The sequence below is a fragment of the Cynocephalus volans genome, chromosome 14 (genome assembly GCF_027409185.1).
Source record: "Cynocephalus volans isolate mCynVol1 chromosome 14, mCynVol1.pri, whole genome shotgun sequence".
Lineage (NCBI taxonomy): Eukaryota > Metazoa > Chordata > Mammalia > Dermoptera > Cynocephalidae > Cynocephalus > Cynocephalus volans.
In genome coordinates this window covers 89,591,575-89,610,082 of record NC_084473.1, presented here as the reverse complement: position 1 = coordinate 89,610,082, position 18,508 = coordinate 89,591,575, and the positions used below count along the sequence as shown (strand labels likewise).

Below are 18,508 nucleotides of genomic sequence, written 5' to 3'. Positions count from 1 at the left end.
AAACTGAGGTCCTTTCCCTTAAGAACAGGAATAAGAGAAGGATGCCCACTCTCACCACTTCTATTTAACATAGTACTGGAGGTACTAGCCAGAGCAATCAGGTAAGAGAAAGAAATAAAGCGAATCCAGATGGGAAAAGATGAAGTAAAACTTTCTCCATTTGCAGATGACATGATAGTATATACAGAAAAACCTAAAGACTCTATCAAAAAACTCCTAGAGCTGGTTAATAACTTCAGTAATGTTGCAGGATACAAAATAAATGCCCCCAAATCCATTGCATTTACATACTCAAATAATGAACTAACACAAAGAGAAATAAAAAATGAATCCCATTTACAATTTTCATGAAAAAAATACCTAGGGATCAATTTAACCAAGAAGGTGAAAGACCTCTACAATGAGAACTACAAACCATTTCTGAAAGAAATTAAAGAAGACACAAAAAGTTGGAAAGATATTCCATGCTCTTGGATTGGAAGAATTAACATTGTTAAAACATCCATACTAACCAAAGCGACCTACAGATTCAATGCAATCCTCATCAAAATACCAATGACATTCTTAACAGAAATGCAAAAAAATCTTATCTTTCATATGGAATAACAAAAAACTCTGAATAGCCAAAGCAATTCTGAGCAAATAAAATAAAGCCAGAATCATAACACTACCTGACTTCAAAATATACTACAAAGCTATTGTAACCAAAACAACATGGTACTGGTATAAAAATAGACATTCAGACCAGTGGAGTAGAATTGAGAACCTAGAAATCACTCCTCAGGCTTACAGCCATCTGATATTGGACAAAGGCAACAAAAATCTACATTGGAGAAGAGACTGCCTCATCAATAAGTGGTGCTGGGAATACTGGATATCCATATGCGGAAAAATGAAACTAGATATGCATCTCTCACCATACACTAAAGTCAACTCAAAGTGGATTCAAGACTTAAGTATAAGACCCAAAATTGTAAAATTATTAAGGGAAAATATAGGTGAAACACTTCAGCAACTAGGTCTGGACACAGCCTTTATGAACATGAGCCTGAAGGCACAGGCAACAAAAGAAAAAATAAACAAATGGGACTATATCAAACTAAAAAGGTTCTGCACAGCAAAGGAAACAATCAACAGAGTGAAACGACAACTACAGAGTGGGAGAAAAATTTTGCTAACTATGCATCCAACAAAGGATTAATATCTATAATATACAAGGAATGCAAGCAATTATGCATTAAAAAAACAAATAACCCAATTAAAAAATAGGCAAAGGATCTGAATAGACATTTTTCAAAGGAAGACATACAAATGGCCAACAGGTACATGAAAAAATGCTCAACATCACTAGTCATCAGGGAAATGCAAATTAAAGCTACATTGAGATACCACCTCTCCCCAGTTAGACTGGCTATAATGAAGAAGATGGTGAATAACAAATGCTGGCAAGGGTGTGGAGAGAAGGAAACACTCCTACACTGTTGGTTGGACTGTAAATTAGTACAACCAATATGGAATACAGTATGGAGTTTTCACAAACAACTACAGATAGATCTTCCATACAATCCAGCAATCCCACTTCTGGGTATCTAACTGGAGGAATGGAAATCATGTTGTAGGGATACCTGCACTCCTGTTGCTTTGACCCCCACAGATTTGTCATCCCACTTCCCCTGGGTGATGGAGATGCAAAGGATTACTCAAAGCCCATCTCTTCTGAGCAGTGAAAAGTCCTGAAGTGGTTAGCTTCCCCAGAACCCTCAAGTGAGAGGCATCCCTTCCTTGGGAAATTAACCCCAAATTGGGGTTCTCTTCCTGCATTTATCTTCCAGACCAGGAAGTTACAGGAAGAGAACATAGGTAGGGCTATAGTTTAACAATATAGGCTGGTAACTTTCAGTGAAACAAGTCAGATGACATTCCATTAGACAATTAAGTGATCCACCAAAAAAAGCTTGATCTAGCAAATATTTCTTCTCCCTCCAGCAATTTTCCAGTATCTTTACATATCAATCAGTAACTAGTCTGTCTTCGAGCCAGCAACCTTGCTGTGTTAGAATTCTTTATCTTACACCAGAGACGTATAGCCTGAGGAAAATTTCCTGTCCTTTGCAAGGTCAATATTTGAAACTGCAAGGCTTTGGAAAACCAGGCCCTGTGAAGTACATTCGCTTTAAGAATCCTCTACACACTCCCATGTTCATTGCAGCTGTTTATGATAGCCAAGACATGGAACCAACCTAAATGTAAATCAGTGGATGATTGGAATAGGAATCTGTGGTGTATATGCACCATGGAATACTACTCTGCCATATAAAAGAATGAAATTCTCCCATTTGCAACAACATGGATGAGCTTGGAGAAACTTATGTTGAGTGAAATAAGCAAAGCTCGGAGGGATAAATACCACATGTATTCACTCATATGTGGGAGCTAAGAGAGAAAGAAGGAAGGAAAGAAAGACCACAGTAGTGCATTTGTCTTGCAGAGGGAGAGAACATTCCTTGTGCTACAAAGTGGGGGAGGGGAGAGAGAAGGGGTGGGAGGTTGGGGATAACTGGGTGGGGAACACAGGGTACAAATGTGATTTGTGGTAATGGGTTTGCTGCCAGTATGAATCTGGCCCTCACATCATGGGCACGAGGGGTGACAATCAGCTTCGTATCTCAGAAATATTCATAAAAAACCCCACAAATACACATTTTTCATAATCCCACCACAAGTTTTGTTCATTATGCTCTTTTGTGATTAAAGATAAAATTATCATGTTCAATTTTATGGAATAAAAAAGAAAAATGCGGATTTAAAAACAAACATTAAAATTCAATAGAGTATGTTCTCTGTCAAAGTGCAATTAAGCTTCATACCACAAACAGCAAAGTAACTTAAAACAAAACAAAACTACATTTGCAAATTAAGCAACCTTTCAAAATCAAGAAGAAATCAAATTGACCATTAGGAAATATTTTGAATTGAATGGTGGTGAGAATATATCAAAAACCTGTAGAAAGCAGCTACAACTGAGCTTAAAGGAAAATTGCAACTTTAAATGCATATATTATAAAAGAAGAATGGCTCATAATTAATGATCAAAGAATCAATCTCATAAAGTTAAAAAAATAAGAGCAAATTAAAACCAAAGAACATGTAGAGAAAAAAAAAAACTAGATGATATCAGAAAGTAATGAAACAGAGAACAAGCTAATTACAAAACGAGATTAACAAAGCCAAAACTTAGCATTTTGAAAAGACTAATAATGCTGATAAATCCCTGGAAAGAGTAATCAACAAAACACAAGAGAAAATGGAAGTATATGACAGGGAAAGTGAAAAAAGAGACACCACTAAAAATGCTACAAATATTAAAAAGACGATAAGAGTATATTTTGAATAATATCACCTCAATAATTTGAAAATTAGTAGATGAAGCAGAAATTTTAAAACAAGTACAGCATGCTAAATCTGCTCCAAGAATCGAAAATCTGAATAGTCCTACAGCTATGAAAGACACTGACTCTGTAATTAAAAACCCTCCCTCAGAAAGAATTCCAGTCCCAGCTGGCTTCACTACTAAACTCTTAAAGCATATAAAAGAAGAAATAAAACTAATCTTAAACATTTCTAGAAAAAAGAAAAGTAAGACTTTTTCCCCAACTTATATTATAAGGCCAGCATATCCTTCATACCCAAATCTGACAGGATATAAGAAACAAAAATTGCAAACCAATATTACTTATGATATAGATGCAAAAATCTTAAACGATATATTAGCAAACCAAATCTGGCAATGTATAAAAAGGGTTACTCACCAAATTGGGTTATTCCAGGAATGCAATATTTATGTAACATTTAAAAGTAATCCTTTTTATTCAGCACATTAACAGAATAAAAAGAAAAATTATATGAAAATTCAAAAGGCATTTTGCAAAACCTAAGATCAATGCATAATAAAAGTCCAAGCAAGCTAGAAAAATTTTCTAATTGGATAAAGGAAACTTATTAAAATCTTAAATCAAACATCACATTTAATGGAAAAATGTTAAAAGCATTTTCTTTGGTGAAATGACACAAAGATGATGTTATCACCACTCCTGAAATGGCAATAACATTGGAGTAGAGTAATAACACTGGAGTGGTGGTAACTTCTGGAGTGTTCTGGAGTTCCTAGCTAGTGTAATAAGGAAGTAAAAAAACATAAAAGTCATAACAATAAGAAAGCAAAAAACTAAAACTGTCATTAATCTGCAAACAACACGACTATATGTGGAAAATCCAAAAGAATCTACAAATCAATCATTAGGATAAACAAACAAATTTACCAAGATTCCTAGATACGAGGACAATGTACAAAAATAAATTGTGTTTCTTTAAACCAGCAACAAAAAGAATATAAAAATAAAAAAACATACTATTGCAAAAGTATCTAAAAATATCAGTTTCCCAGGAATAAGTTTAATAGTGTATAAGTGAGATAACCACTCAGCAAAGTATAAAACGTAGTGGGTTAGAAATCTTGATTCTCCTTTGATCTTAGAATAGGATTTTTAGGTAATGCATGAATGAGCCAAAAGGCTCTTGATTAGGGGACGAAAGTCCACAGATAAGTTTAGCAAAAGCCATCTAATCAATTTTAATCACTGTTTAGAGGTGGCATTGTGTACTTTGACTGTTTCAGGTTGCTGGTTTCATTCTGGCTTGAATGACTATTGACTAACCTACCGATTGTTCTTTAGATATGTCAAGAAAACTGCTTGAATGATGTTTAAATATGCTATAGAAATCACTGTAGGAAGTATGCAGAAAAGAAAATGTTTGCTAAGATCAAGCTTTTATTGGTGAATCACTTAAATTGCCTTATGAAATGTCATCTGGCTTGTTTTACTGAATGTTACCAGCCTATATTGTTAAACTATAACCCCACCTATTTTCTGTTCCTGTAACTTCCTGGTCAGGAAAAAAAATGCAGGAAGAGAACCCCAATTTGTGGTTAATTTGCCAAATGAAAGGAATGCCTCTATCTTGAGGGTTCTGGGAGATTAACCACTTCGGGGCTTCTCACTTCTCAGAAGAGATGGGCTTTGAGTAATCTTTTGTGGCTCCATCACCCAGGGGAAGAGGGGTGACAAGTCCATGGTAGGCAAAGCAACAATAAAACATTGTTGTGAGAAATTTTAAAAAATAAAGTGGTGGGATATATCATGTTTGATTTGAAAGACTCCAAATTGCAAAGATATCAATCTTTGCTAAATTTATTAATAGTTATACTGCAATCACAATTAAAATATAAAATACTGGTTTTTTGAAAATTGACATGCTGATTCTTTTTTTTTTTTTTAATATGACTGGTAAGAGGATCTCATCCCTTGGCTTGGTGTTGTCAGCACCAGGCTCTCCAAAGTGAGCTAACCAACCATCCCTATATAGGGATCCAAACCTGTGACCTTGTTGTTATCAGCACCACACTCTCCCAAGGGAGCCACGGACCGGTCCTCTGATTCTAAAATTTATGAAAATTAGAGGGCTATATAAAAATAAGATAACCTCAAAGGAGAGGGACAACATGGGAAAAGTAATTGCACCATGTATAAAGACTGACCTATAAATTTCAGTTCAAATCCAATGAAGGTTCTGGTGGTCTTTTTGTGAAAACTGACAAGTTAATTGTAAAGTTATATGTAAAATGCAATGGATTAGAATAGTCAAGGCAATAATTAGGAAAAAGCAAAAGCTAATGGGCTTATATGAACTTCTAAGACTTATTTAATGCCATAATAATTAACAAGGAAAAACAAATAGAATGATAAAACACTACAGAGTTCAGAAACAAATCCACACACAAAAAGCAATTGACTTAAATCAGTGGTGGCATGAAAAGCAATGTGGAAAGAATATGTGAACTATAAATCCACATGGCAAACATTAAATTTGACCCTATCTAATACCACACACATAATCAATGGAAAAGGAAAAAACAATGAAACTTCTAGAATATAATATAGGAAAATATCTTGTTATCTTGGGGTAGGAAAATATTCTTGAGCAAGTCACAGAAAGCACTAACCACAGAGGAAAAAATTAATAAATTAGACTACATTATAATGAAGTTTGAGACCTCATCATAGGAGTAAAAAGGCAAGCCACTGCCCAGAAAAACATATTCACAACACATGTAACCAACAATTACTAATATCTAGATACAGAAAGAACTACTGTAAATCAATAAGAAATAGATAAGACAAGAGGCCATGGACCAAATTTGGCTCACTGCCTGTTTTTGTAAATAAAATGTTAGTGGAACACACCCACACTCATTCGTATCCATATTGTCTGCAACTGCTTTTGCACTACCAAAACAGAGCTGAGTGGTTGAACCAGAGATCATCTGGCCTACAATGCCTAAAATATTTACTATTTGGCTCTTTACAGAAAAAGTTTGAAAACCTCTGGACAAGACAACCAGATAGAAAAGTAGACAAATACTTTCACATGTACTCCGCAGAAAAAATTACACAAAGACACACATCCAATGACCAATAAGCAAGCATAAAGGAGATAGATATTATCATTAACAGGAATATGTTAATTGAAGCCAAAATGAGACAATTACTCAGTCATCTGAATGCCAAAAATTAAAAAGATTAAAAATACCATGTGTTATCAGATACAGGAGCAAAAACAACTCTTGAACACTGCTGCTGGAACTGTAAATTGGCACACCAATTTGAAAAATGTTTTGGCATATTATACTTACTTCAAACTGTTAAGACATACCCCAACAGATAAACAAAAATGGACTCTCTGTGGCTGCAAAGAGACACTTTAAAACTACCAAACAGAACCAAACAGCCATCCAGAATAGGGGTTAGACATATATTCCCATTCTTACAAAATATGTATTTGTTGTTAATCATCATGAGATTTTTCTTTCCTGTAACCAAGCAGGGACCGACTCCTAGAAGATAATGTCAGATCAGCTGCAGCTGGAAAATTTCCTTGCTGGCCTTCAGACAGCCCACTTGGTGCCAATCATCAACCCCTCCCTCTCATTCTCAGGGCCCAGTGCAGCTCCAACTGGACAGAAGGTTGGCTTCAGGGACATCTTCTCTTGATTAGCCCTCCAAACCCCAACCAGCTTTGGTCAGTTTGTTGAGTCTGTGCACAGACCAACTTTGATGTCTTCTAGTTACCTCTTGCCATTAAGAGTCGAATTTCACCTCATTTTAATACTAAATCTCCACCCCAAAATGAAGATAGGACATATGTTACATCTATGTTTACTCATTGCACATGTTCATGACCTCCCTCATCAATTCGTAGAATTTCCCTGAACCTGCTGAATATATATACATGCATACGTAAAGCTGACTCTGCAAGGCGTAAAAATTGGTTCTTGCAGCCCCAGGCCTACCCATGTCTAAGCCCCATAAGGGCCCATCCACTGACCAAGTGGGCATCCAGGTGAGTGCCAGTCCAGCACACTGATACTGACACAGCCACAGGCCTGCCCACACCTGAGCCCTGGAGGGGCCTGCCCACTGACCAAGTGGGCACCCAGGTGAGTGCCAGTTCCATGCACTGACACAGACACAGCAGCAGGTCCATACCTGAGCCCCAGAGGGGTCTACCCACTGAACAAGTGGGCACCCAGGTGAGCTCCATCCCATGCACTAACCCCAGTGCAGCCATCAGCTGATGCTGAGCCCCAGAGAAGCCAGCCCACTGACCAAACAGGAGCCGAGGCAGCCCATTTCACACTCACCTGTATTGATACAAGAGTCACATAAAGAGTCTACAAATAGAGGAGGAAGTCTTTCTCCTCATAGCCCACTCCAGAGTAACAGAAGAAACAAGCGTCCTACCAGATGACCAAATAGCAACAAATAATATTAGAATTACAAATAAACAAGAAGATAAGATGTCACTGAATGAATATGGTAATTCTCAACTACCAGACCCCATAGACCAGGAGACACTTGAGTTGTCTGAAAAGGAATCCTGAGCTACGATCTTAAGAAAACTCAAAGAGATAAGAGAAGAATCAACTAGAGAATACAATGAAACAAGAAAAACTCCATATCATGAAGGAAGAAATTTACAGAGATACATACCTTAAAAAGAAATGAACAGAACTCCTAAAAAGGAAGGATTCACTCAATGAAAGAAAGAACAGAAAGCTTGAGCAGCATGCTACAGCAAGCAGAAGAAAGAATTTCAGACCTTTTTGAAATAATCTAGGCAGGCAAAAAAAAAAAAAAAAAAGGAAAAAAAGAATTTTAAAAAATGAAGAAAGTTTAAGAGAGCTAGAGGACAACATCAATTGCACAAACATCCAAATCATGGGTGTTTCAGAAGGGGAGGAGAAAAGAAAAAGCACTGAAAACCTATCCAAAGAAATAATAACAGAAAACTTCCCAGGTGTAGGGAGATATGTAAACCCTTTAGATCTAGGAAGCCCACAGATCCCCAGACAGATGACAACCAAAAAGATCCTCTCCAAGACATATTATAGTCAAACTGGCAAAACTCAAAGACAAAGAGAGAATTCTAAAAGAAGCAAGAGAAAAGCATCATCACCTATAAGGGAGCCCCATCAGATTAACAGCAGACTTCTCAACTGAAACCTTACAGGCCAGAAGAAAATGAGATAATATATTCAAAATACTAAAAGAAAAAAATTGCCAGCCAAGAATTCCATATCCAGCAAGGTTACCCTTCGGAAATGAGAGAGAAATAGCATATTTCCCAGACAAATAAAAATTATGGGAGTTCACTACCATGTGACCAGCTTTGCAAGAATTCTCAAAGGAGGCCTGCATCTGGAATCTGGAAAACAATAATCACTATCACAGATTTACAAGAGAGAGCAAAACTCACCATTAGAACCAAAATGCAAACGAGAAAGAGAAGCGAAATCATGTTACCTCAAAAACCCAAGTAGCACTGAAGATGAAAAATAAAAGGGGAAGAAAAGCACAAATGTCATTCCAAATGGGGGAATTTCATTCTTTTTTATGGCAGAGTAGTTTTCCATGGTGTATATATACCACATTTTCCTTACCCAATTGTCCATCAATGGATATTTAGGTTGGTTCCATATCTTGGCTATTGTGAACAGATAAGGGATGAACATGGGAGTGCAGGTATCACTTTGACATGATGATTTCCATTCCTCTGGGTATATACCCAGAAGTGGGATTGCTGTATTGTATGGAAGATCTATCTGTAGTTGTTTGAGAAACCTCCATACTGTTTTCCATAGTGATTGTACTAATTTACAGTACCACCAGCAGTGTAGGAGTGTTCCCTTCTCTCCACACCCTCACCAGCATTTGTTTACTCTCCATCATTTTGATTATGGCCAGTCTAATTATGGCCAGTGATATCTCAGTGTGGTTTTAATTTGCATGAGCTTGGAGAAACTTATGTTGAGTGAAATAAGCAAAGCACAGAGAGATACCACATGGATTCACTCATAAGTGGGAGCTAAAAGAGAAAGAAGGAAGGAAAGAAAAATCACAGTGGTGCATTGGACTTGCAGAGGGAGAGAGCATACCTGGGGATTTAAAGTAGAGTGGGGGAAAAGGGGATGCAGAGTGATGTCAGGAATAATTGGGTGCAGGAGACAAGGTATAATCGCAATTTGAGGTAATGGACATGCTGTCAGTATGGATTTGGCCATCACATCTTGGGCATGAGTGGTGACAATCAGCTTTGTATTCCATGAATATTCATAACCTATAACAAATAAATAAAGAAAAAGAAAAAAAGGAAAAAAAGAAAACAACAAATGATATTTAAATCATCTAAACAAAAAGCAATATAATGACAGGAGTAAAGCAATACTTGTCAATAACAACCCTAAATGTAAACGGATTAAACTCCCCATTGAAATGACACAGACTGACTGATTGGATTAAAAAGCTGGGCCCAATGATATGCTGTCTTCAAGAGACCCACCTCACCTGTAAAGTCACACACAGACTAAAAGTGACTAAAAGTGAAGGGATGGAAAAAGACATACCATGCAAATGGAAACCAAAAACGAGCAGGAGTAGCTATTCTCATATTGGATAAAACAGACTTCACACCAAAAACCATAAAAAGAGACAAAGAAGACCATTATGTAATCAAAAAGGGATCTGTCCAGTTAGAAGACATAACAATCATAAATACATATGCACCCAACCCTGGAGCATCCAGATATGTAAAGCAAACACTCTTAGACCTAAAAATAAAAGATAGACTCTAATATGATCATAGTTGGTGACCTGAACATCCCTCTCTTAGCATTGGACAGATCTCCCAGGCAACAAATCAACAAAGAAACATAGGATTTAAACTAAATCTAAGACCAATTGGACCTGGCAGACATCTATAGAACATTTCATTGAACAACTAGAGAATACATATTCTGCTTATTGGCACATGGAAGATTCTCCAGGATAGACCACATATTAGGTAACAAATCAAGTCTCAGAAAATTTTAAAAAACTGAAATCACTCCAAGTATCTTTTTAGACCGCAATGGATTAAAACTGGAAATCAATAACAAGAAAAATTCTGGAAACCACTCAAGTGCACAGAAACTAAACAACAGACTCCTGAATGACCTATGGGCCAAGAAGAAATTAAACAGGAAATTGAAAAATTTCTTGAAACTAAAGAAAATAAAAATATATCATACCAAAACCGGTGGGATACTGCAAAAGCAGTAATAAGAGGGAAGTTTATTGCAATAAACGTTTACATCAAAAGAATGGAAAAACTTCAAATAAATGACCTAACACCATGCCACAAGGAACTAGAAAAACAACAGCAATCCAATCCTAAAAGTAGTAGATAGAAAGAAATAATTAAGATCATGGCAAAACTAAATGAAATAGAGACCAAAAAGTAGTACAAAAGATCATTGACACAAAAAGTTGGTTTTTTGAGAAGATAAACAAAATATAGAAAGAAATAATTAAGATCAGGGAAGAACTAAATGAAATAGAGACCAAAAAAATTGTATAAGAGATCATTGAAACAAAAAGTTGGTTTTTTGAGAAGATAAATAAAATAGGCGAACCATTAGCTAGGTTAACAACAACAACAAAGACCCAAATAATAAAAATCAGAAATGAAAAGGGAGACATTACAACCGATACCACAGAAATATGAAGGATCATTAGAGATTATTAAAAACAACTGTACACCAACAAATATGAAAACCTGTAGAAAATGGATAAATTTCTGAACACATAAAAACTACCAAGACTGAACCAAGAAGAAATAGAGGACCTGAACAGATCAACAACAAGCAATGAGACTGAAACAGTAACCAGCAATCTTCCAACAAAGAAAAGCCCAGGACTGGATGGCTTTATAGCTGAATTCTATCACACCTTTAAAGAAGAATTAATACCACTTCTCTTCAAACTTTTCAAAAAATTAAAACAGAAGACATTCTCCCAAACTCATTTGAGGCCAGCATCACCCTGATACCAAAACCAGATAAAGAAACAACAAAAAAGAAAATTACAGGCCAATATACTTGGTCAACATAGATGCAAAACTCTACAAAATATCAGCAATCAGAATACAGCAACATATAAAAAAAATTATACACCATGATCAAGTGAGATTCATCCCAGGGATGCAGGGTTGTTTCAACATATGCAAGTCAATAAATGTGATATACCACATCAACAAATCCAAGGATAAAAATCATATAAGTATCTCAATAGATGCAGAAAAAGGATTAGACAAAATTCAATGTCGCTTCATGATAGAAACTCTCAGCAAATTAGGTATAGAAGGAAATTATCTCAACACAATAAAAGCCATTTACGACAAACCAATCACCAATATCATCCTGAATGGGAAAAAACTGAAAGCTTTTCCTTTAAGAACATAAACAAGACAAGGATGCCCACTCTGACCACTCCTATTTATCATAGTAGTGCAAGTACTAGCCAGAGCAATCAGGCAAGAGAAAGAAATAAAGGGCATCCAGATTGGAAATAATGAAGTCACACTGTTCTTGTTTGCAGACAACATGGTTTTAATTTAGAAAAACCTACAGACTCCACCAAAAAACTCTTAAAGCTGATTAACAATCTCAGTAATGTTGCAGGATACAAAATCAATACCCCAAAATCAGCAGCATTTTTATATGCCAGTAACAAACCAGCAGAAAACGAAATCAAGAAAGCAAGCTCATTTACAATAGTCACCAAAAAAATAAAATACCTAAGAATCAATTTAACCAAGGAGGTGAAAGATGTTTACATGAGAATTACGAATCATTACTGAAAGAAATTAAATAGTATACAAAAAGGTGGAAAGACATACCATGCTCTTGGATGGAAAGAACTGACATTCTGAAAATGTACATTCTACAATGCAATCCCCATAAAAATACTAATGACATTCTTCACAGAAATAGAAAAACAATCCTAACATTCATATGGAACAACAAAAGACCGCAAGCAGCCAAAGCAATCCTGAGCAAAAAAAATAAAGCCAGAGATGTAACACTATCTTACTTCAAATTATATTACAAAGCTATTGTAACCAAAACAACATGGTACTGGCATAAAAACAGACACTCTTATCAATGGAGCAGAACAGAAATCCCAGGAATCAACCCACATACTTACAGCCAGCTGGTCTTTGACAAAGGCAATAAGAACATACATTCGGGAAAAGACTACCTCTTCAATAAATGGTCCTGACAAAGTTGGACATCCATATGCACAAAAATGAAACTAGACCTTTGCCTCTCACCATATACCAAAATCAATTCAAAACTGATTAAAGACTTAAATATAAGACCCAAAACCATAAAATTACTAAAGGAAAAATAGGGGAAACACTCCAGGAAGTAGGACTGGGCAAAGACTTTATGATTAAGACCCCAAAAGCACAAACAACAAAATAAAAAATAAAGAAATGTGATTATATCAAATTAAAAAGCTTCTGCACAGCAAAGGAAACAATCAACAGAGCAGAAAGATAACCTATGGAATGGGAGAAAATATCTGCAAACTATAAATCTGACAAGGGATGATTAATATCCAAAATATACAAAGAACTCAAATGACTCTACAGTAAAAACACAAATAATCCAATTAAAAAATGGGCAAAGGAGGTGAATAGACATTTTTCAAAGGAAGAATGGACAGCAGGTGCATGAAAAAAATGCTCAGCATCACTAGTCATCAGAGAAATGACAATCAAAACCACGACGAGATATCATCTCACCCCGGTTAGACTGGCCATTATTAAAAAGACTGAGGATAACAAACGCTGGTGAGGATGTGGGGAAAGGGAAACTCTTCTGTACTGTGGGTGGGACCGTAAACTAGCACAGCCATTATGGAAAACAGTATAGAGATTCCTCAAACAACTACAAATAGAACTACCATATATGATCCAGCAATCCCACTACTCGGTATATATCCACAGGAATGGAAATCATCATGTCAAAGGGACACCTGCACTCCCATGTTCATTGCAGCTCTATTTACAATAGCCAAGATATGGGACCAACCTAAGTATGCATTGACAGACCACTGGATAAGGAAAATGGGTATATAGACACAATGGAATACTACTCAGCCATAAAAATGAATGAAATTCTGTCATTTGCAGCAACCTGGATGTGTCTGGAGAAAATTATGTTGAATGAAATAAGCCAGGCAAGGAAAGAGAAATACTGCATGTTCTCACTTATAACTGGGTGTTAGAAGGAAGGAAGGAAAGAAGGGAAAGAAAAGAAGGAAGGAAGAAAGAAAGAGAGATCATAACAATACATTGAACTTTCAGAAGGAGAGACCAAACCTAAGGATGCTACAGATGGGGAGCAGAGAAGGAGAGGGTTTGGAGAGTGATGGGTCAGGTAAAGGGAATAAAGAAAAATCATGATTTGTAATAATGAATATGCTTATAATAAATAATAAAAATTTTTTAAAAATTGCTTCTTTCTCCGTTCCTCAGAGGCTGTGTTCCCGATCTACAGATTGTCTTTTCTCTGGAAATAAAGTGTTCCTTTCTTTCCTCTCAGATCTAATGGTCATTTGTTAAAAGAAGGTATTCCCTATGATCCAGCCATTTCACTCTTACATAAAATGCCCCACAAAATTGCATGCACCAAAAGATACATGTAATAATGTTCAGACCAGCTTTACTTCTAATACCCTCAAATTAGGAACAACTAAAAAATCTGAAGATAATAATGAAATACTGCACAGCAATGAAAATGAATGAATTAGAGCTACATGCAAAAACACTGATGCTTCTCACAGTTTAGTTACTATTGAGCCAAGGAAGTAGACACAAAATACTACACACAATATGATTCAAATTTTTAAAGTTTCAAAAAATGGCAAATATAATCTATGTTAGTGTAAGTCAGGTGAATGGTTATCTTTGGGAATCAGGGTTATCTTTGAGAATTGCAGTTTTTGCCAAATGGCAGAGATGGGCCTTCAGAGGTGCTGGTAACGTTTTCATTCTTGACCTTGATGGGAAGGGGTAATTAAAAGGTGTGTTCGCTTTCTGATAATCCAACAAGCTCATGCATTTATGATTTGTGCATTTTCATGTATATGTCATACTTCATTAAAAATATTTTCTTAATGCATGCCCAGCATTGGTACCCAGGATATATAGATACATAAAATCAACTATATGTCAGCAAGAAAATGGTAAGAAAAATGAGAAAAAGAAGTATAGCAAAAAGAATGAGTGGGCAGTCCAGAAGGGATTCAGAAATGGCCAATAAACATATGGAAAAAAGATGGGAAAAGGTGGTCAATCTCATTAATAATTAAGGAAAAGCAAACTAAAACAATGATACAGTAACATTTTATACCCACCAAATTGTTAAAAATAATTAATTAATTAATTAATTAATTAATTAATTAAAGTCTTCCAGTACAAAAAGGCCTACACAAGGCTATAGGGAATTTAGAATATTACTGGCGAGAGAATAAACTGACATAAAATTTTGTATAGCAATTTGGCAACATCAATAAAGTTGAATACTTCAGTCGTACGCATACCCTAAATCTAGCTGTCCTCAGGCTAGTAGTCATGTACACTAGAAAACATCACACTCTGGTAAACGTACATCAACAGCCATGTATAGGAACATTCACTTCCACATTCCTTGTGGAAGAGGAAAACAAAAACAAATGAACATGAAACATATCACTGAAAGGAACAAAAAAGGTAAAAGTTGGCTTTTTGAAAAACCAACAGAACTGAGAAATTTCTGATATAACTAATTAAAAGAAGGAGAGAGAACCAATATATTGGAATAAGGACTAAAGATGGATCTTACTGCAGAAGCAGATATTAAAAAAGAAGAGATAATCTGTAATTATTGAACCATGAACATGTAGTACCCACTCAAACAAACAAATTAATGTGAAAAAAACAGAGATAGGCTAAAAAGTAAGATAATGAGGGGAAGGTGGAGGTTTTATCCAAATGATAAAACATGAGAAAGCCATAATAACCAAAAATTTTAAAATAAATAATTGGCAGGGTAACATCACGGGCTGTTAGCTAACAAATCTATCATAGGCACACAAATCTCTTTATCAATTCTGCCTTAAAAGGTACAACTTAAGGTAGAAAAAGACAAGGGGGTTTTAAAGAAGAGGAGGAAAAATATCAATAGGAAGACTTTTTAAAAATTTTACCTTATACCACTTTACTGAATCCAAAACACAACTCTTCGGGAAGTTCAGATGGCACATAAGAAAGCCATCTTGTCCAACATGTAATATTTGTTCATACACGTCTGATAAATCTGATAGACTGCTTCTTGAAATGTCACACCAGTATTCTTTTAAAACAGGTTTACATGTATTCTGTAACAGCCGTCTGTATTCCTGCAAGAAAATGGCAGATGGGAACCTCATAAACCCTTCAGCAATCACAAAATCAAACGATTCAGCTTATCTTCACATCTTTTCAAATCATATTCAAGGCCCTGTGCAAACCCTCTGCTTCAAACAAAACAATATGCATCTGACAAATCATTCATTACAAAAGGACAAATGGGATTTATGCAGTGGAGAAACTGGACGACAGCTTAACCAAGTGGTTAAACTGAATATCGCCAGTTCGGGGCAAGTGGGCGCCATGTGCCTCTGAGCGTCACTCTGGAGAGAACGCAAAGCACTTACGCAGCGTTCTAGCCAACAAGGTACAGCCTGCACCTGACCACGAGGACATGCCTGACAAACCTAAGTGAAGGGTGTAATATAAACCAATTGCCTGTGTTCCTTGAAAACGTCAGTGTCATGAAAAACGAAGACGGAGGAACTATTCCAGATTAAAAGAGATGGAAGATTCATGGCAACCAAATGCAATGTGTGATCCTGGATTGGATTCTCTACCGGAAAGGAAAGAAAAGGGTTTAAAATGTCATTAATGAAACCATTGATAAGATTAGAATATAAACTATAGGTTAGATAAAAGTATTATGCGACGGCTAAATTTTCTGAATTTGATAACTATACTGTGTTTATGTAAGAAATGTATAAATATCCACTGAAAAGATGCAGGAAATATACATTGAAATATGAAGAGGTAAAGGGGTGTGATGCACACAACTGTAATGACTTAGAAAAGGTGGTTAGAAAATATTGTGTGTAATATACACACACACAGAGAGAGAGAGAGAAAATCATAAAGTAAATATGGGGAAATGGTCTTTAAAATGAGGAATCTAGATAAAGGTTAGACAAGAGTTCTTTACGCTATTCTCGCAAATTTTATTTACATTTGAAATTTCTTCAAAGTAAAAAGTAAAATGATACCGTTTACTAAATTCGTATCATATCTGGATGTTAAAGATTTGGGAGGATTCATGTTCATTTTCTTGCATGACAGACAGTCTCAAAGCTCAAAGGTGACATCTGGGGCCGAGCATCGGAGCACTAGGGCCCGACACTTGCTGTTCCCCGTCCCGCGAGCTTCCCTCGGGCCATCCCGGCGGAGTCGTCAGCGACGCGCGGGTGTCCGGCGGCCCGCGGGACGTCGCACGGGGCTGGCAGAGCGGGGCGGGGAGGCCCGCGGACGCACCCACGTACCTGCTCCGACCCAGAGGGGAAGAGCGAGGGACGCCCCGCACAGCAGCCAGGACGGCGCCCCCATCTCGGCTGCACGGAGGGCGGCGGGAGGGCGCGGCGGGGCGGCCTCCGCGTTCCCTTCCTTGGAGCCGTCTGTCCTCCCGCCCCTGTGACTCGGCGCCCGGCCTGCGGCTTCCAGGACGGGGAGCTCAGACCCACCCGGCCGCGAGGCGGAGGCGGCGTCCGGCGCCCGCAGCGCCCCCGTCTGGCCTCCCTGCGCGTCTCCGGCCTCGGGGCCGCCGGGCCTGGCCGTGGAAAGGGAGGCCCCCAGCGGCTCCGCGGAGAAGCCGGCTCAGGCCCGCCGGGCGAGGACGGCGGGGACCACGGAGGGGACCGAGCGCCTCCACCCGAAGGTAGAGGTCGCCCAGCCGGTCCGGGGGCCGCCCGCGAGTCTCGGGCCTCCCGGTGGCGCACGTCTTTGTCACCGGCTTTCGTCAGCGCCCCGCCCGCGCTTGGCTCAGCCCAGACCCGGCATCCACCGACGGGCGAGGCTGGAGCGGGCAGAGCCGGTGCAGAGCGGACATTCCGGCAGGACCCGAGCGTGCCCGGCCACCGCATCGCCTGCCTGACACTTCCTCGCCACCGTGGGCGGGACAGACCTGGCTCCACCAGGGGACCGTAGCAAGGAACGTGGCATCCCTCTAGGAAGTGGGTTGAAAGTCTTTTTGCCTGATTGGCAGCTAACGAGTCCCTCATCACCAGGATTTTCTGATTAGTTCTATTCCGAGTTGTCCCTACAAATAAACTGTTCATTCGTTTCCAAATCCCTTTTGAGCAGCTTTTACACGCCTTGCATTGGCCTATATGGAACCCCCCCAAAATGGAAGCCGTCCCAAATGGCTTCTAAGAAACATTATTAATCCGCCTGAGTCACGTGCATTCACTTCTGTGGGTCAAACAGCCCACGGTGATGGTGTTAGTCTGTTTCTGTTATGACAAACTACTGGGAACTGGGTAATTTACAAAAACAAAATTTATTGCTTACGTTTCAGAGGCTGGGAGTCCAAAGTCCGGGGAACACATTTGGGGAAGGCCTTGGTGGTGGCCACCGTGACCCAGGAGTCTCACATGTCAGAAAATGGCGAAGCAGAGGGAGCGACTAACCTCTCATGTGCTCTTCTTTTAAAGCCCTCAGAACCACGCCCTGACCACCATTATCAGTCCACTCACTACTGCACGGTCCTGCAATCTAATCACCTCTTCGAGGCCCCACCTTTCGATTACGGTAATAGGATTCCCGCCCTCCACAGTTACAAGAGAGATTAAGTTTGGGGGGACGTTCAGCCCAAGGCAGTGATCTTCAACTACCGAAGACTATTTCTGCCTAAGAGTTCCCGATAGCACCATAGCAACGGGGACCTGTCACTCTGGCCATCAGG

At 38.2% G+C, this 18,508-nt stretch overlaps 1 protein-coding gene across 1 annotated transcript in view; it reads right to left on the bottom strand.

Annotated features, from left to right (window-relative positions):
- Positions 1-17,882, bottom strand: part of LOC134362638 (interleukin-1 receptor-like 2) — a 60,986-nt gene extending 43,104 nt beyond the window's left edge. Inside the window, 3 exon segments of the mRNA XM_063077819.1 lie at positions 15,693-15,850; positions 15,853-15,884; positions 16,945-17,882. Of these exon segments, the coding sequence (XP_062933889.1) occupies positions 15,693-15,850; positions 15,853-15,884; positions 16,945-17,882 (1,128 nt within the window).
- Between the last annotated feature and the right edge of the window lie 626 nt (positions 17,883-18,508).